Raw genomic sequence first — 18,300 nt, forward strand, 5'->3', positions numbered from 1 at the left:
TTGATGATATATTTTTTTTTGTGTGCACTTGTATACAGTGATCCTTTTTCTTTCCTGTGCCATGGGGGGAGAATGTGGCTGGGGGGGTGGGGGTTATGTGACGGGGGGGGAGGGGGGGCGGGGGGGAGAATGTGGCGGAAGGGGGGGGGGGGAGAATGTGGCGGGGGGGGGGGGTGGGGGTGGAATGTGGCAGGGGGAAAATGTGATGGGTCAAGATGCGACCATGAGGGGAGAATGTGAAACGGATGGTGGGCATAAAATGATTGGATAGTTTCCTTTATTATATCGCATCGCATATCATCGAAATCACAATATTTAGGCCCATAATTGCAAATTTTCCCCGTATCGTGCAGCCCTATATATCTATAAACAGGAGAATGCAGCAGCACACTGCTAGCACAAAGATACAGATAAAACATGAAATGCTATATTGCTACAATGCAAAAAAATAAAAAATTGAGGTGCTTTGCTCACCATTTGGCCAAATAGTTTGGACCAGCCCACCGCGATAAGGTGACCTCATTGGGACGGACCCTACACTGTAAATGTGCCTCTGTGCAAACAGATTTTTTCAATGCAATTTTTTCTTTTTTTGCATTGTGGCAATATAGCATTTGATGTTTTATCTGTATCTTTTTGCTAACAGTGTGCTGCTGCATTCTCCTGTTTATGTATATTTAGCCTAGCAGCGTGCACCTGTATGCCAGGTCCATGCCATAGTTTGGTATCAGTATGTGCTGACCAACTTATCCTTATATATATATATATATATATATATATATATATATATATATAAATTAAATAGACAGTGGCACACCAGGTGTGAGCAAAAAAAAGGTGATTTATTCAAAAGACGTGTTAGGCAACGTTTCAGCTGGCTCACCCAGCCATTTTCAAGCCAGCTGAAACGTTGCCTAACACGTCTTTTGAATAAATCACCTTTTTTTTTGCTGACACCTGGTGTGCCACTGTCTATTTAATTTTTCTGTGTTTGGAGAGGTCCCCAACCTAGACCCGACACAGTAGGCACCCGAGCACCTTTTTTTACCCTGGAGTGCTGCTTTCCTGATATATATATATATATATCTCAGGCGGGTAAATCTAACTAAGGGTCTGGAGTTGAAAAAAACATGAGGTTCATAAAAAAAATTAAGCACAAAAAGGTGTCACTATCCTAGAGACAAGCATTTTTCCACACAATTCCTGCAAATTTCGGGACAATAATACATTTTAATGAGAATTTGAATGTACCATTACCCATACACATCGGAGTCTTGTCAGCAGTCTGCATTGTTTTTATTTAAGATATCCTGATGATCTTCAGTATAAGAGGACCAGGGTCCCACCCATTCTAAGGACAAATAAAGACTGACCGTCTTGTTTGTCCAGCTGATCCTCTTTTATTACAGAGGTGTCTTGCCAAATGTGTTCAAAATCTTAAATATGGTAAATAATTATTACAGGGATATTCAGACTTAGGCAATTACTAGTTTAAGATGCAGGCTGGGACTGATGGTCCATCAACAACTGGCAAGCAGCACATCCTCTATGAAAGTCATTTCTTTATTAGAAGGAGTTTTAGAAAATCACGAACCTGACAATTGCAAACCTAAGAATTAATTCCAGTTAGGATGCGTGCATAGTGTGAAGTGCTGTGCTCACGGATTTGGAACATCTGTTTTGAGAAAGGGCTCACGAGTTTGACTATTCCTGCAGAGAAATAACAAAATCCATTACAGCAGACTTTCAACCGTGGATTACGGAGTGATTGTCCTTTCTCTAAAGGATCTGGTGCCAGCAGAGAGGATTTACAGAAGTGTGTGGCAATGTGCAAGCAGTGAATATCCAATAGATTTTCTCACTTTCTGATCTCCATGACAAAATAATGCCGCCATCTATAAGAACGAGTGCTGATCCAAGAAAATTGGAACAATGCTTTATTTTTTTCTTAAAATGCCCAGTGATATAAGATACACTAATCATAAACCGAAACTATGTAACAATAACATGTATATACCTTTCTGATTTGTCAGTTTTAAAGCTTATTTCGCAGATTAATTGTTGCATCAGTTAAAGGACCAGAAGATGGTATGCACTTCATGGAAAAAAATAATTCATTATATTCTACAAGTGTTTCCAAACTGTTCCAACTCCTTCGTGAAGCAACTTTTCTTTTTATTACACATTAAAAATTAAGACATTTTTTAGTTTCCTTTATTCCACAAATTTTACAACACACAATCCTCCCTTTTCCGGTAAATTGCCCATACATGTAACAGCAATAGCAAAGTCAGTCAGTCCGTTATCTTACATGTATGGTAGTGTCATGACAAATGATGTTGCCGGGAGGGGGAGAGTTGGAGAACTGGACATGTTCACTTAAAGGGGTACTCCGGTGGAAAACATTTATTTTTTAAATCAACTGGTGCCAGAACGATACACACATTTGTAAACTACTTCTATTAAAAAATCTTAATCCTTCCAGTACTTATCAGCTGCTGTATAATGCAGAGGAAGGTCATTTCTTTCTGAATTGCTCTCTACTGACACCTCTGTTCATGTCAGGAACTGCACAGAGCAGGATAGGTTTGCTATAGGGTATTGTTCCTGCTCTAGACAGTCCCTGAGATGGACAGAGGTGTCAGCAGAGAGCACTGTGGTCAGACAGGAAGGAAATTCCAAAAGAAAAGAACTTCCTCTGTATTATACAGCAGCTGATAAGTACTGGAAGGATTACAATTTTTAAAAAGTTTTCCACCGGAGTACCCCTTTAAAGTCTGATCCTTTTGTACTCAAGAGTTGAGGCTTCCAGCAGAGCCGTCTGTCAGCGACTTATTCCCCATTCCTCATTGAGAACACACGCAAGGTTGGCAAAACCTAATGTATATGTAAATAGCTGAATGAGTGTCTGGCAAACAAAAAATGTACTGCCACATTTACTGTAAATCCTATGTTACTACGTATGATTTACTAATAAACTCACAAGCTTACCGGCAAGAATGGAAAAAAAGGAGTCCATCCAGGTAGACTGACACAAGAGAACGTGCTAAGCGGACCCTTCTCCCGCCTCCTTGCTGTGATCGCTTAGACCATGACTAGTCAAAATTTCCCTTTTTTTAAGATGGTGTCCATTTAAGTGCTTTCATAACATTACCCAAAAGGATTAACTGTATCCTCCTTTAAACCAGTTTCCCCTGACATGCAGATAGCCTTTCTGGGAGCTTATTCATATTGGAACATAAGGATTTATCATTTTTTTCCAGATTGCAGATAAAAGACCAGAAAGTGACAGGAACATATGTGGGGCAGTACTTTTGTATAATGCTTTATTGTGCCAGAAAAATTATCAGGATCTCCTAAAAGTCACAGGATGTCCCCCTTTCTCATTGAACTACTCTGGGCAATAACTATATCCCTTTGAATATATTGCTATACATGTCTCAGCGATGTACTGCCAAATAGGAAAACATTTGGTCCCCATGACTTGCTTCAGCTGCCAATTTTCTTGTGGACCGGACTTTGGGCCTCTGGGGTAAGGGGGGGGGGGGGGGGGGGTTATTTCCTCTGCACAGTAAGTTTGAATGTATGTTACTGTCGGATTGCTGAACCAATCATGTATTCTCTTCTCCAGATATGAACTTTCTCCAGGTAACAGTTTTCCCACCCTTTATAGATCTCATATACTTGTACAAAATGTCAGAGAAAGCCTATATATATTTCATATAAAAAAAATGTATATATAATTATTTCCTATATTCTACATATGTGCCAGAAAAGCACTAGGCACATATGTCAAAATTATCCATAGCGTTCCCATTCACCTAATGGTCGATGAGAGAATGTCTTTGCATTCCACTGGGATAGTAGGGGGTCAGCAAATTTTTATGGTATAGTAATGCCTCATGTGCCATCCTATACAGTAAGTAAAGCTTCAAAAAACAAAACACATACACAACACAGTATACACTCTAACATTGGGCCTTGGACTACACAATCATCTAAACAAAACCTGATGTCTCTCATGCCATTACATTATAGTTTGGTTATGGGGATTTAGAATTATTACAAGTAGTCATAAATTAAGTTTTCCCAACCATGTCAATCTTTGTTAAGGACCACTGCTAAACAAATCCCTTTATCTCAGCTTCCTGAACATCTGTAATAGTGACACTGAGGATAATGAGAGTCACACCTGACTGTGGTTCTTTGTATGTTCCGAATGCCACACCAAACACAATGAAGAGAACATAAAGTTAACAAGGAATACTACGAGTTTTCCAGTATATATAACCTAAACATCTCTACTTACACTATTTGTACCCCAGTATTTTATATCATTCAGTGTAGGGATTTTCATATTGAGAACACATTACTATACCATCTCAACAACCACAAGTGCAATCTCGTTCAGTAGGTTTCTAGTCTCAGTGGGAATCTGGCTCTGCAATGTTTGTGAAGTTCACCCCCCCGCTGTGCCAAATCAAGAAGAGCATGAAAACCCACACATGTCACAAAGCCAGCTTACTCCATCATTGGTGGGACAGAAAGGCAGACATATCCAGCAATGATCTACAACACAATCATCGTGTCAGGGAAACATATGTTTGATTAGTGCCTTTAACCATCATTATTTAGCGTGTCCGAGTCTCAGCGGTGGGCAAACCTGCCATTGTAAGAGCAACAAAGCAACTGAAGACCTGCCTGGTTATAGTGCATTAAGTCTCGACACATAAATTAGCCATTTGCTTTACACCACATGACAATGGCAGCTTTATGTAACGTAACAATTGAAGTATGGGAACCTAGACGATATTTATGACAAATTTAAATCAGTCGACATTTAATACATAGAAGCATCATAGAGTGGGGTAACTTGTTTAAAATCCCTACGAGTCAGAGTAGAGCTGGGCGGTATGACCGAATGTGTGCATCACGGTATTTTTGTAACTTATGGTGGTTCCACGGTATATAACTGTATTCCCCCACCCTCAAATCATGTGACCCGTGAGCGCTGTTCTGCTTCTCCCCCCCCCCCCTCCCCCGAATTAATTATCAGCCCAGTGCTGCGCTGTCCCCATCGGGGTAAATACTCACATGTCACCCGCAAGTGCTGCCCTCCTCGTCCTCCTGTTTGTTGCGGGCCTCCGGCGCTGACACTCTATACTGTACGCTGTATCCCTATGCCCTGGCTGCGAAAGATAAACAAAATAAACTTTAACGCACCTTCCTATGTTGGCCTCCCTCTCTTCCTGGGGACGTGAATGTCGGAGAGCAGTCAGCCTATCACCGCTGGCTTCTTACATGACAGTGGGTTCAACCTATCACCGGCCGAGGCGGAACATCGCTGCGGCCGGTGAAAGGCTGATGGCTCTCCGACATTCACGTCCCCAGGAAGCAGGTCCAGACTGACGGGGAAGGTGAGTTAAAGTTTATTTTGTCACATATGATTAGTTCCCCGATGTGGGGACAGCGCTGGACTGATAATTCATTAATTCCCGAGGGGGAGGGACCCAACCGGTATTGCGGAATGGGAAAAATTCATATCGTGCCGCACAAAAATTTCGTTATTCGGTATGCATCGGAATACCGCCCAGCACTAAGTCAGAGCTGCTAACCGTGTTTCTCTTCATATGCATAGCTGCATGTAAGAATACATCTTCCCTGCATCTCTTTTACCAGCGAAATCAGTTTTTCTGCTAAGAGTCTCAGAAGCCAAAAAAAATTTGAACATTCAGCACTGAAATAGCATTAAACCTTCATGATAATTTAGATATTCAAAATAAAAAACAAAAGAAACAAACAAAAAAAAAAAAAAAAAAAAAAACACACATCAAAAATCCATCACCTCCAAAAGTTATTGCACCAACATGTTTCGAGTCATTGCAAGGCCATGACTATGAGTGCATAGAACAACCGAAACATATTTGCGTCGTAACTTTTGGATGTAATGGATTCTCAATTTTGTTTAATTATTTCTACAATAAAGATTGAGTTTTAATCGTATTTCAGCACTGGACAGTGGAATGTTTTTGTGGATGGACAGTTTGTGGTGCTTTAGGAGTACATCTCATGTGAGTTGAACTAGTGTTTGCTAGTGGATTGTTTCAGAAGCCAGACCTGATATGAAAGTGTTATGGTCATTAAAAACTATTTTTGACATGCCAATCAGACATTTAAAAAGGAATTGACCGCTCCCGGTCTAACTCCTGGCCTTACATTACACAAATATTTTGCAAAGTATAGGTGCACGGTAATTCACACGTTTTTGTCAGAAAGGTCAAGTCCGCATTATGAACAAATCCCAAATGGTGTCCTAAACCAAAGCATGTATGCCAGTTTTCACATGCAAATAGAGTTAAAATTTTGGTGGTTTTGTAACAGTACATTTGCCCTATCGTGACCATCACTTAATAATTATATAATGGAAAACTGGTTTTAAGGATATTAGAATAAGGATTTTAAATGGATCAATTACAGTTTTATAGACAACACTGTGTACATATAAGTTGTTGCTTAAATGAGCACTGTCAGAGTTAAAAAACCTTTTATATGTTGTACATCTTGGTAAAACATTAACCTTTCTAAGATTCTTCATAAGAAAATGTTATTTCTTTTTTATATAAATTATGGCTTATAAAAAACACCCCTTACTATCCAGAATATAATCCTGTCCAGCTGCAGCATCATATTTGTCCAAGCTGATGCACAGGCATGGACAAAGTCTAATAAATGCCACGTGCGTAAATGTGAACTATCAAAATATAATGTTAATGATCCCGTACGGTGAATGGCATAAACGTGATTTTTTTTTTTTTTAAAGTCCAAAATTGCTGCGGTCACATTTTATTTAAAAAAAAAAAGTGATTTAAAAGTTTTATACGCTAATGAGGTATCGATAAAAAGTACAGATCAAGGCACTAAAAATGAGCCCTCATACCGCCCATATACGGAAAGATGAGAAAGTTATAGTTTGTCAAAGTAAGGGGATTTTATTTGGATAAAAAGTTTGAGTAGTAATAATAATAATAATAATAATAGAAAAGTATGTAGTCATGGGTATCATTTTAATCGTATTGACCCATAATAAAGATAAAACAAAACCTTCCAAAATCTGCAAAATTGTGGTTTTCTTTTCAATTTCCCCACACAAATATTTTTTTTGGGTGCACCATACATTTCATGGTAAAATAAGTACTATCATTACAAAGGACAACTGGTTGCGCAAAAAACAAGCCCTCATATTGGTCTGTGGATGAAAATAAAATAATCTTATTTTTAGAAGTCAAGGAGGAAAAAAACGAAAATGTAAAGAATTGAATTGGCTGTGTCCATAAGACCAAAATGGGCTGTGTCCTTAAAGGGTTAATATATGTTACCTACCTGCCTTCAGTTCTGATTTTGGATGGACAAACTCACAAACAGGAGTGCAAAATGGTGAGGTTTAGGCGAATCCTGCTCATAATAAGTAGGCTTATTAGAGGCATTTCTAGGGGACAGCACTCAAATGTCCCGATTTAGGAAATTTTACTGCTGAAAAATCTGATATTATTGGAAATGGGAGGAGAAAGTCCCATACTGTATTCTGCTTGTCTGGGTTTTTTATGTATAATTTTAATGCAATACTGTATTTTTTATTTTATTTACTACATACCACCAGAATCATCCTCTCACACTGTCAGACTTGGTGCTAGTAGCATTATGCTGTTGGGATACATATCTGTTGTAGGCCCCGCAACCGTTGTGAGGTTAATTCATAAAATTAAAGTAGCAATATAGCGGAATACCCTAAAGTATAATCTGCAGTATGCCGCTTCAGACCGCAGCAGGAGGGAATTTGTTTGCCAGCATGATGGCGACCTAACACACAAATCTACATTGTGAATTGATTTGCATCGTGTCTTGAAATGTTAGACCTCAAAATCCAAATCTCAATCTAGTTGACTCCATCACAGGTCTTTACTCCTGCCACTTCAACTATTTTGCTACATAAGAAAAACTGGAACAATGACCATGCCTACATGTGCAGGCCTATCCGTATAAACTGAAGGATGTAAGCATGTGAAGGCGGTGGATATTTAAGAGTTAAAAAAAAATTATAATAATTATATACAGTATATACAGTGATCCCTCAACTTACAATGGCCTCAACATACAAGTTTCACCATACAATAGTCTTTTCTGAAACATTGTAAGTTGAAACCAGACTCAACATACAATGTACAGACTGTCCAGATCTGTGAAACGTGTCAATGGCTGGAAGAACCAACCAATCAGGATGGGCATTTACTGGTAAAACCCCTGTATTACTGAAGTGCATGCACTGACTGGTGTCTGGTAACGCCCCCTACAGTACAGGGTGGTATTACATGTTCTGTACACTTTACTTGTACCAGGGTTACTTGCTCCTTTGGACACCAGGTAAGGGCAACTCCATGTTACTTTTTTAGGACATTGCATGTACTGTACAGGACACTGAAGAAGCTCCTGTCCTCTACATAGACCAGTGTTTCCCAAGCAGGGTGCCCCCAGCTGTTGCAAAACTACAACTCCCAGCATGCCCGGACAGCCTTTGGCTGTCCGGGCATGCTGGGAGTTGTAGTTTTGCAACAGCTGGAGGCTCCCTGCTTGGGAAACACTGAAATAGACAGTGATTACAGCTCCCAGCAGATCTTTCTTACTTTTATATGTAAGGATTTGCTTTATCTACATTAATTATCTACTTATTTTTCTTTAATTCTCACTTTTTCCTATTTTTGGATGACATTTTGGGGCTTTAGAACCAATTACCAGGTTTCCATAGAGTTCTGGTTTCAACATACAATGGTCGTCCTGGAACCAATTAATATTGTAACTTGGGGGACCACTGTATATATATATATATATATATATATATATATATATATATATATATTTCCAAAATACCAACAGAGCAGCACATCCAAAAGGCAGATAAGTGAAGCGGTGCCAGCGGCGAAATAGCCCGGTCAAGGCGGTCACACATCCAAAATAGTAATCCGCAGCACTCCAGGAGTAGGTGCAAAAATAAAGTGCTTTATTCCATACTAATACAGAGCGACGTTTCAGCTGCCATGCAGCCTTTCTCATGCTTGAGAAAGGCTGCATGGCAGCTGAAACGTCGCTCTGTATTAGTATGGAATAAAGCACTTTATTTTTGCACCTACTCCTGGAGTGCTGCGGATTACTATTTTGGATATATATATATATATATTATATATACACAAATATAAATATATTCTCCTTTAAAGATACAGCAGTCTCACAAACACTTTCTCACGTGCACAGAACAGACAAAGCAAATGTGTGCGCTGCATTTTTTTCTCTTTTTGTTCTACTCTAAAACACAGGCTGCTTTCTACGAGGGAGTCGTGTAATAAGAACTGCCTCCATAACCAGCCATTTCCCACAGAGATTCAGTTCACAGGCTCAGTCTCTAACATTGAACCTATTACCAGCTGGCCTGGCTCCTCGGCATACTACTACTACTTACTATAAGAACATTAAATATATTACTGTTATAGTAGTGAGGGTAAACCAAAGAACAAGAATCCCAGCTCAATCACCCATACTTACCATTACTATGGTATTATACAACACGATTGAGGACTACAGACCACAAGAACCGTGTGTTGTCAGTAAGACTTTGACATTGACAAAACAAATACAATTTTTATATAAAATGAAAAACATTACATAAACTTTTTCATATAAAAAATATCTACTAAAATATTTTTTCATATCCAAATAGTTGGCGCTATATACATAAATGTTATTATATGCATAGACCCCTATTAAAGGGGTATTCCAGGACAAAACTTTTTTTTTTTTTATACATTAACTGGCTCCAAAAAGTTAAACAGATTTGTAAATTACTTCTATTATAAAAACTTAATCCTTTCAGTACTTATGAGCTTCTGAAGATAAGGTTGTTCTTTTCTGTCTAAGTCCTCTCTGACAACACCTGTTTCGGGAAACGCCCATTTTTTAAGCAAATCCCCACAGCAAACCTCTTCTAAACTGGGCTTTTCCGGAGACAGGTGTCATCAGAGAGGATTTAGACAGAAAAGAACAACCTCAGCTTCAGAAGCTCATAAGTACTGAAAGGATTAAGATTTTTTTAATAGAAGTCATTTACAAATCTGTTTAACTTTCTGGAGCCAGTTGATATATAAAAAAAAGTTTTTGCCTGGAATACCCCTTTAAGGCCAACGGGCTGTCCGGTTTTGTATTAGATGAAGGCAAACTGTTTGGGAAACACTGGAATAGGCTATCAATGTTCAGTCTTGAGTCAATGCTTCTGGTTTTGTGAAGTTTTGTGAAGAAGAAGACAGGCGTCCTGCACCCATCGCCTCAATGCTGGCTACACCGCTCCCATCTTGGGCTGATTCTCTGTCACGGTTCTCAAGACAATATGGGGCGATCAGAGGCGACAGCCGGCGGTTTCACGCATAGGTATGCGCTTCTCCCGGAAGAAGCGCATACCTATGAGTGAAACCTCCGGCAGTCGCCTTAGCGCGCCCCACGCTGTCTTGAGAACCGTGCCGGAGAAACAGCCCGAGATGGGAGCGGTGTAGCCAGCACTGAGGCGATGGGTGCAGGACGCCTGTCTTCTTTTGTATTCATACATTTGATTGCTGTTCATTTTGTCCTAGCACCACTGCTGCTAGGTGTATTTGGTTACCTGCCCAGGTGCCACATTGTCCATCTTGAGGATCTGCGGTTTAAGGTATCGGTGCCACTTGTTTTGTTTTTTATTATTAACAAATATTTTAATCCTGTATAGAATAATCAACAACTAAAATGAATATATGATATCTCTTTACATAACTTCTGCTGCCCACCTTCCCAGTCTCATCTACATAACTGACAGCCCCACTGAGCTTGTTTTCAATCCCCTTAGGGTTGGTGTAAGGAGCCCAAGGTATAAGAAGTTGGGATTACTGCAATGTAAATAAACAAGATTGTGTTATTAAACAGGGAATTAACAGCTCCCAAATTGTCACGACAGCAACTTAGTTATGCATTGGCATGAAAGCGAGCTTGTTCAGGTGCCTCAGGGTGTGAACAGTGGCATGGATTATTATTTACGTGGGCATGCAACTAAAGGATGACCTTGTACAAGAGCTCAGCATCTGCACACACACAGCACGCCTTCCTAAAGCTGCCCAGAGTCATGATATTTAGTATACCCGATCACACGACTGTACCGTGTATGTCGAAAGTAATCCTAACCATATGAGGAATATAATGTACATACAATGCAATATACATTGACAGCTCACACTATGCATGTTAGCGAAATATACATATATAAAAAGAAAAAAAGTAGTACAAAGACAACAATTGCTAAAATGTGCTCAACATTCTCCATATGACTTGCAGAAGGTACACGACACTGCATACAACAGTAAATAGTGACAGGAATCACAGACACTGCATTATATGGTAGGATCATTTCTCACTTCATTAGTCAAAGCAGCAAAAGAGGATTGCAGCATAGATGTAACCTGCAGGTAATCACGATGATCTCTTTCCCACAAGAATTAAGGTAAAGGCATATTGGGTTCTCAGCCAAGCAACAATCATGTTATAGAGAGACGACACATGGCTGGGGTCCAATTCAAGATGAGAAGCGGAGGAAAATTCATGGTCACTCAGAGCTGAGAAACAGATAAAACTGCAATTGTCACGGAGAGCAGTTCTCATGCTGAATCGACACTTACCACTAAATTCGTGTACCCATAGAAAAGTGTCTAAGTGCAATGGACTGTGAGCTATAATGTAAAATATAATGCTGAATCATCGGCTAAGGATCTATACAAAGCTTCCCTGCAAATCCTTTATCAATGCTTGCAAATTTCTATCCAGGAATAGCAAAACAGAGCTATATGACATTCAGCCTTCAGTCAATGTTTCTGGTTTTGTGAAGTCCTTAATAATCTTACAGTACAGTTTTTCTTTTTTTGCACACACAAATATATATACAGTGACCCCCCAGCCTACGATGGCCCGGACATACGATGCTTTTTTATGTCGGGGCCATCACATAAACGGCTATCCGGCAGCGTAGACTGCTTCAGCTGCCACCGGATAGCCGTTTTACGGTGCCCTGTGTGGTCCGCTGACGATCACTTACCTGTCCTCGGGGCTCCGGCGCGTCCTCTTCGGGATCCCCTGCATTGTCGTCATCACGTCGCTGCGCACGCCATCCCGTCATCCAATAGGAGCGGCGTGCGTAGCGACGTGATGGCGGCGACGGAAAGCGAGGATGCCGGGGAAGTAGAGGCCTTGCCGGAGCGTCGGGGACACCCCGGGGACGCGGCGACAGCAATGGAAGGCGACATCCAGGGCAGCGGTGACGGTCCGGAGCAGCGGTGACAGGTGAGTACAACTTCCTATACCAGTGGTCTCAAACCTGCGGACCTCCAGATGTTGCAAAACTACAACTCCCGGCATGCTGGGTGTTTTAGTTTTGCAACATCTGGAGGTCCGCCGGTTTGAGACCACTGTCCTATACTTTACATTGCACGGATCCCTCAACATACAATGGTTTCAACAAACGATGGTCCATTTGGAACGGATTACCATCGTATGCTGAGGGACCACTGTATATATATTTTACATACACACATGTATATATGTTTTGTTTCTAATACATAATATAAAACTGGTGCTCAAGGTTTTATATTATTTATCACTTGCCTTTGTTTTTCCCCCTGGGTATAGGTGGTTCACTCGATTTTCTTGGTCTAGTTGGTAGCTTTGTTTGAAGTGAGCCTTCCAGTTTTTTACTAGAGGTTCCGAATCTTATAGAGGAGAGGGCGCATAAAGGGGTATTCAAACAGAAGGGACCGATGAGAGAAAGATGAGAGACATCGAGAGCAACAGGTGCGCGATGGAGGCAAGTATGAGCCCAGACCAATTTTATTTTTGCATTTTCGTTTTTTCCTCATCATCCTTCTAAAAATCATAACTCTCTCTTATATTTCCATCTACAGGCCCATATGAGGGCTTGTTTTTTGTGTCACCAATTGTACTTTGTAATTACATCACTTATTTTACCATAAAATGTACAGCGCAACCAAACAAATATTATTTATGTGGGAAAATTGAAAAGAAAACCGCAATTTAGCTAATTTTGGAAGGTTTTGTTTTCATGCTGTACACTTTACGGTAAAAATGACATGTGTTCTTTATTTTGTGGGTCAATACAATTAAAATGATTCCCGTGTTATATGCTTTTCTATAATTATGCCGCTTAAAAAAAATATCAAACCATTTTAACAAAATTAGTATGTTTAAAATTGCTCTATTTTGACCACCTATAGCTTTCTAATTTTTCCGTATATTGGACGGTATGTGGGCTCATTTTTTGCACCATAATCTGTAGTTTTTATCAGTACCACTTTTGCTTAGGTTTTACTTTTTATACATTTTTTCATAAATATTTTTTGGAATAAAAGGTGACAAAAAAGCAGCAATTTTGGACTTTAAAAAAATAATTTACATTTACGCCGTTCACTGTACAAATGTGAATTTTTTTACGCTTTTTTGGGGGGTAAAATGGGGAAAAGGACGTTTTACTTTTTATTGGGGAGGGGATTTTTTAACTTTTATTTTACTTTTTTTTTTTTTTAACACTTACCGTATATACTCGAGTATAAGCCGACCCGAGTATAAGCCGAGACCCCTAATTTCAACCCAAAATCCCAGGAAAAGTTATTGACTCTAGTATAAGCCTAGGGTGGGAAACACATCATCCCCCCCTGTCATCATCCAGACCCGTCATTAACATCTTCATCATCATCACCGTCTGTCATCATCCAGACCCTCATCATCATCACCTGTCATTATCCCCTTGTCATCATCCCACACATCCCCCCTTCATCATCCCCTTGTCATCATCCCACACATCCCCCCTTCATCATCCCCTTGTCATCATCCCACACATCCCCCCTTCATCATTCCCTTGTCATCATCCCACACATCCCCCCTTCATCATCCCCTTGTCATCATCCCCACCCCCCTTCATCATCCCCTTGTCATCATCCCACACCCCCCCTTCATCATCCCACCCCCCCTCATCATCCTCTTGTCATCATCCCACACCCCCCCCCCCTTCATCATCCTCTTCTCATCATCCGCCCTCAGTGGTCTTCAACCTGCGGACCTCCAGAGGTTTCAAAACTACAACTCCCAGCAAGCCCGGGCAGCCATCGGCTGTCCGGGCTTGCTGGGAGTTGTAGTTTTGAAACCTCCGGAGGTCCGCAGGTTGAAGACCACTGCGGCCTTCAACATCATCCAGCCCCCTCTCACCCCCTTTAGTTCTGAGTACTCACCTCCGCTCGGCGCTGGTCCGGTGCTGCAGGACTGTCCGGTGAGGAGGTCGTCCGGTGGGATAGTGGTTCCGGGCTGCTATCTTCACCGGGGGCGCCTCTTCTCCGCGCTTCCGGCCCAGAATAGAGGCGTTGCCTTGACAATGACGCAGAAGTACGTTGGCAATGAACGCACCTCTGCGTCGTTGTCAAGGCAACGTGACTATTCTGAGGCCGGGCCCGAAGCGCTTAGAAGAGGCCTCCCCGGTGAAGATAGCAGCCCGGAACCACTATCCCACCGGACCACCTCCTCTCCGGACAGCCCTGCAGCACCGGACCAGCGCCGAGCGGAGGTGAGTACTGTACAGAACTAAATGGGGGTGAGAGGGGGCTGGATGATGTCGAAGGCCGCAGTGGTCTTCAACCTGCGGACCTCCGGAGGTTTCAAAACTACAACTCCCAGCAAGCCCGGACAGCCGATGGCTGCCCGGGCTTGCTGGGAGTTGTAGTTTTGAAACCTCTGGAGGTCCGCAGGTTGAAGACCACTGCGGGTGGAGAGTTCACTCGAGTATAAGCCGAGGGGGGTGTTTTCAGCACGAAAAATCGTGCTAAAAAACTCGGCTTATACTCGAGTATATACGGTATGTCCCCATAGGGGACTATTTATAGCAATCATTTGATTGCTAATACTGTTCAGTACTATGTATAGTACATAGCACTGATCAGTGTTATCAGTGATCTTCTGCTCTAGTCTGCTCGATCTCAGACCAGAGCAGAAGACAGCCGGAGCCAGGTGAGGGGACCTCCGTCTGCCATGCTGGATGATCGAATCTGTCTTGATCACGGCATCTAAGGGGTTAATGGCGGACATCTGTGCGATTGTTGATGTCCGCCATTACCGGCGAGTCCCTGGCTGCTGATAGCAGCCGATACCTGCCGCGCATGATGCGAGCACCGCTCTGGTGCTCGCGATCATGTCGGCGCGTAAATGTAGGTCATGGTGCGTTAAGTACCACGTCACCATGACGTACATTTACGTCCATTGTCGTTAAGGGGTTAAACTAGACATAAGAAATGTTGGCCATAATGGTCGATTTTGACCAATGTCTCTAAATGTTTGACTTTTCTCTGCCGCTAATGTGAGCTGTTGCGTTTAAATGTTTCCCCCGCTGTTGGCTAAAGATAGAGGTGTACCAGTTAAGGGCAATCATTCACCACTTTGCACAAATCAAACAACACTATTTATTTTTTTAGTCCTGTATGCTCAGTCAGTTTGTTCTTGTATGCAACTGGTAAAATTATTTGTATGAACAATCTAAAGAAAGATTTATCAGCGGCACACAGAAGGTGTTAATCCAATGTGTAGGGCCATTTTAGCACAGACACTCATAATTGTATTAACACTATAAAAAGATATAGGATTTGTACGTATGGCTGAAAAAGGAGCTTTGGGCCCATGTGTGGGACACACTTACATGGCAAGGCTAACTCTGCGGCAAGACTAACTCTAACGGAGCAGTAACATGCACACTTTACTACAACTCCATTCACTTGGGAGACGATTCTAGTGATCGATCTGCTACTTCTCTCCTATCCTATAGTAGGTGATAAGTTACAATCTTGGGATAAGGCAAAACTGACCTTCTTGAAAATGTTGTATAGGGTAAGAAAAAAGGGATTAGCCTTATTTCAGAAACAGAGCCTGCCTTGTCCACTAGCTGTAGCCAATATAAAAACTTAGCCCCAATTCAAGAGATAATTTTTAATGCTTCAGATAGGATTTAACTGGGTCAGGTTCACCTTAAAATACTTAAAAAAAAAAAAAAAAAGGGAAAAAACTTCCCAAAACCTTATTTTCCAAAGATAATTTTTGACACATTTTTAAGTGACTACAAGTTAAAGCTTTACTTTAAGAAGGGAAGCACAAACAAGCAGCACACAAACTACTTGTCGAACTCAATATGACAAGCCTACAAATAATGACAAATTCTCATGTGGTCACAATGTGTGTGAATGACACCTAACCAGCTGAGAAGATACACAGTCATGAGAAAATGGCTAATTTCACAAGAAACAAAAATAAACAGCCGAACAATAAATGTTCATAGAACTGTAGGCAGTTAGCTACTACCGAAATTGCATGAAAAATCTGCCAATGATAAGACACATCTGCACAAACTCAGAGATAAAGGTTTTACTCACCTGTAAGCCTTGAATGCCTGCCAAATACTCGAGCTGCTTGGAAGGTTGTACAGTGGAGCTGGAACATGTCAAGTTGTTGCCTGCAAATCCAACAGACTCTGCGGTGGGGGAGTTACCATTGGTCAGGAGCTCTCGGGCAATTGTAGATGTGCAACTTTGGGTTACAGATGTGCTAAAATATGAGCTGGATGTCTGGTTCAATTCTTTGGGTGACAGATAATTGACAGCAGGAGTAGAGACAGTCTTACTGCGGCTGGCTTCCATTTCTTGGTAGACATCAGGAGAAAGATGAAGAATTCCTTTTGGAGCTGAACAAATAGTGAAATAAAAATACATCAATATTTATCATTTATCAACACCACATATGAATTTGTAAGCAAAATAGGCAACAATGAGTTGTACCTTGGGGACAAAGTCCTCCCAAACCACATGATCACACAATGTAGACATGTCAATAACGACAACCATACATTAAAACACTAAAACACAGCTATAGAGGATCGGATCTCGCTCTTATTCCTAACACCCTCTCCCACTCATTCCAACCAAGCCATAGCCTAAAACGACTGAAACATTAATCTACTCCACCAGGTTCAAATAAATGAAATAACAAAAACAAAAATAGATACAATGACACAAACACGCACAGCAGTATTGCCTAAAGCAGCAGTCTGTTCACAAAAGAACAACAACAAAAACAACAAACTAAATTTGTGCTCAGATTACATGTATTTTACTTGCATCTGTGTGGCCTGACTGGCAACATTTTTTTTATATAATGTAGATAACATTATATGTATACTTGTCCCACCCACACTTTTTGTATTTTGTCTTTGCACAGAGACACGCAGGAAATAGCTGAAGGAATGAGAGAGCATAATTTCACCCAAAATGCTCACGTTAATTAACCAATGTATAATACAAGTACAATGGTTCCTTAGCTTACAATGGCCTCAGGTTACAATATATTTAACATATATGGACCATTGTAACTTAAAGTATACCTGTTCGTCAACAAAAACTTTTTATATAATGTAGGTATATTTGTAATATACAAGATATTTGAAAATTCTTGAAAAATTCCAAAAACAGGAAGTGAGGGAAGGAGAAGCAGGGATCTGTGCAGACTCCTGGCTTGTCAATCATCCTGATATATGCGTCAGGAGCATGTTATAGAGCCTCAGTGCACACTGTCCTGCTTTTTCTTACTGCACAGAGTCCTGCTTGTCCACCCTCACTTCCTGTATTTGGTCTCCTCATAGAGACACACAGGCAATAACTGCAGAGTCAAACATATACACATTTGTTAACCAATGTATATTACAAATATACATATAATGGTTCATTATATAAGAAGTTTTTGTTCACGATAGGTACACTTTAAAACCATCCTCATCATACGATGCTACAGACAGTCCAGATCTGAGAAACATGTCAATGACTGGAAGAACTGACGAATAAGAACAGGCATGTTTCTGGTACAACCCCTGTATTACTCAAGTGCATGCACTGACTGGCTGTCTGGTAGTGCCCCCCCTACAGTACAGGGAGGTACTAAATGTTCTGTACCACTCTTTACCTGTGCCAGAGTTACCTGCTCTATTGGACACCAGGTGGGGACCTCTCAATTTTACTTTTTTGGGGCACTGTGTGTATTGCACAGGATCCTAAATAAAGCTCCTGACCTCTACATAGACAGTAATTTACAGCTTCCAGCAGCTGTTTCTTATTTTTACATGAAAGGGTTTTATATGTATTAGGCTGG

General features: G+C 41.0%; 1 protein-coding gene across 4 annotated transcripts in view; it reads right to left on the reverse strand.

Annotated features, from left to right (window-relative positions):
• The window catches only part of STAU2 (staufen double-stranded RNA binding protein 2), a 410,885-nt gene that overhangs the window by 149,972 nt on the left and 242,613 nt on the right, over nucleotides 1-18,300 (reverse strand). For all 4 annotated transcript variants that reach the window (XM_056522155.1, XM_056522158.1, XM_056522156.1 and 1 more), the window contains one exon: nucleotides 16,536-16,843. In XM_056522155.1, the coding sequence (XP_056378130.1) occupies nucleotides 16,536-16,843 (308 nt within the window). The remainder of the gene's footprint in view (nucleotides 1-16,535; nucleotides 16,844-18,300) is intronic.

Source organism: Hyla sarda, chromosome 5 (assembly GCF_029499605.1).
Source record: "Hyla sarda isolate aHylSar1 chromosome 5, aHylSar1.hap1, whole genome shotgun sequence".
NCBI classification, from domain to species: Eukaryota; Metazoa; Chordata; class Amphibia; order Anura; family Hylidae; genus Hyla; species Hyla sarda.